Raw genomic sequence first — 2,500 nt, 5'->3', positions numbered from 1 at the left:
TCTCTCTGTCTCTGTCTTTCTCTCTGTGTCTGTCTCTGTGCCTTTGTCTCTGTCTCTCTCTGTCTCTGCAGCCATGCCGCTCGGAGTCATCACCGTCCCCGGAGACAGTGACCTGGAGACCTGCCGCCTGCTCATTGAGCGTTTGCAGGAAAACTTAGACCAGGTACAGCAGTAAAACCCTCCAGACCAGAGTCCACAATCAGAATCCAGACCGGACTGGAGGTTACAGTAACATGAGTCCACCAGAGTCCAGTTCTCCTGAGAGACTTGTGTTCATGTGTCGTCTCTGTTCCTGCTCTTTCAGGACAGTGACACGATGAGGGGGGAGTGTCTATCTTCACAGAAACTGTCCCTGAAGTGGTGTTTCCTCGACTGTGAGTCCACATCAACACCCCCCCCCCCCGTCAGTCCGGCTCTCAAAGAACCTGACCTGTGTTCTTGTCTTTCAGGTACGACTGCAGACCGCTTCTACAGGATCGACCGAGCTCAGGTATGACAGGTGTTCACAGACCCCCAGCTGGTCTTAGTCCTCTGAACTGGTTTTATGAACAGTACAGGCTGCAGACGTCAGCTGGTTCCTGAGCTTCTCCTGGTTTTCCAGGAGCACCTGAACTACGTCACGGAGATCTCTCAGGAGGAGCTCTACATCCTGGATCCGGAGCTCGTATTAAAGGAGACCGTGGGCACCTCCCCTGGGATGCCGGACCTGGTGGACTCAGAGGAGCACCAGGACCAGCAGAGACAGTTCGCCTTCCCCTGCTCCCCATCCTCCCCCACCTCCTCAGACACACCCAGGTGAGGGGGGGGGCTCAGGTCTAGATTCCTCCTCTAGTGTGAGAAGGGAGGTGTGTCGGGTGGACTGCAGCTGGACCATGAACCCACAGCTCTGTGTTTCAGGGTGAGAGACTTCCAGAGGAGGAGGATCTCCAGTGACAGCTCAGTGGCTGATGCTTTGTCCCAGAGCTCCTCCAAGACGACCCTGTGCAGGTAACTCACCTGTGCACATCTCTCAGGACTCTGCAGCGACCTCCACTCATTTTGTGAGGCTGATGATTTAAATTTAAACTTAACCTAAACTAAATCTAAAACCTAAAGAGAAACATGAGATCACAGTGTGTTGACCTCAGCCTCAGCTCATGTGTAGGAGGTCACCACTAGAGGGCGCTGTAAACCTCATCAATTTAATAAGGGGACCTAATTAATGTCCTCTCAACACAACTAGTTTTATTCATGAATTTCATTAACAACAAAACTGCAAACATTTATTACAACAAGAGTAAAATAAATATATTGAATATTATGTATGGTAGTGATTTAGACTTCTGGGGGCCAGTCAGGGAGCCAATCAGCATGCAGCATGTCAGCACCAGGCTCTAATAATGCTGTGATTGGCTGATTATGAGTGAGTAAAGAGACCGACCTTCAAAATAAAACACAACATTATTACACAACAGTTAGTTCCACCAAGTAATGTGATTGGACGAGAGTCATTCCCTCAGTGCCGATATGGAGTATAACTGCTCTGGGACTTTTCCCTCCACGTATCACTCCTCTTCACAGCTGTTCCATCAACCGTTAATCAGCGTCAAGTCGTTAACGATCTCAGACTGTAACAAACAAAGATGAAAATATTTCAGAAATAACGTTTGAATTAAATGACGTCTGGTCGTCTGGAGACGATGAAGGAAGAAGCCTGGACACTTCAGATCATATGACATCATCAGGTCAGGAAAATGTTTATGTGTTGCTTAGCAACAGTCCAGTACCAGTCCAGGTGAGGAATATTTGTGTTGGCATAGAAATAAATGATGAGATAAAAAAACAAATCATAATCTGTTGTTGTTTATTTAACTAACATGGTGCTCTAAGACCGAATCAGATATCCAGAGCGTCACTCGCTCTGATGTTTCTCAATCTTCTTCATACGTATCCAGAACTGGGTGGAGCTGGGTTGGATCAGCCAACCACAGACCACATGAGCCGACTGTCGTACCCATGTAATCACTGTCTTCATGTTGTACACGTGTGACTGACAGGGTTTTAGTTGCTAACTGAAACCCAGACCTCACAGAACCTCACTCTGACCGTCCTCACCTGAACATCTTGTCCCACCTGTTTCTATGTGATCCTGAAGGAGGGAGGCAAAGTTCCCCAATGTCCATCGCTCCAACACCACCCTCGCTGATTTCAGATCCATGATTCGGTAGGACTCCATCTCTGTGTTCCTGTGGTGGTTCACCTGTTCACCTGTCCTGTGGTGGTTCACCTGTTCACCTGTCCTGTGGTGGTTCACCTGTTCACCTGTCCTGTGGTGGTTCTCCTGTTCACCTGTCCTGTGGTGGTTCTCCTGTTCACCTGTTCTCCTGTCCTGTGGTGGTTCACCTGTTCACCTGTCCTGTGGTGGTTCACCTGTTCACCTGTCCTGTGGTGGTTCTCCTGTTCACCTGTTCACCTGTCCTGTGGTGGTTCACCTGTTCACCTGTCCTGTGGTGGTTCTCCT

The 2,500-nt window shown here is 49.0% G+C and overlaps 1 protein-coding gene across 1 annotated transcript in view; it reads left to right on the top strand.

Annotated features, from left to right (window-relative positions):
- LOC111649346 (diacylglycerol kinase iota-like) overlaps positions 1–2,500 on the top strand; it is a gene marked incomplete at its 5' end in the record, with an annotated part of 11,921 nt that overhangs the window by 3,720 nt on the left and 5,701 nt on the right. Inside the window, 6 exons of the mRNA XM_023399117.2 lie at positions 72–163; positions 305–374; positions 450–490; positions 602–795; positions 898–987; positions 2,135–2,203. Of these exons, the coding sequence (XP_023254885.1) occupies positions 72–163; positions 305–374; positions 450–490; positions 602–795; positions 898–987; positions 2,135–2,203 (556 nt within the window). The remainder of the gene's footprint in view (positions 1–71; positions 164–304; positions 375–449; positions 491–601; positions 796–897; positions 988–2,134; positions 2,204–2,500) is intronic.

Source organism: Seriola lalandi, unplaced genomic scaffold (assembly GCF_002814215.2).
Source record: "Seriola lalandi dorsalis isolate HSWRI2012SDOR001 ecotype SW California unplaced genomic scaffold, Sedor1 jcf7180002050485, whole genome shotgun sequence".
NCBI classification, from domain to species: Eukaryota; Metazoa; Chordata; class Actinopteri; order Carangiformes; family Carangidae; genus Seriola; species Seriola lalandi.
The sequence above is the reverse complement of the archived record's forward strand: the minus strand, read 5'-3'. Positions and strand labels throughout refer to the sequence as shown.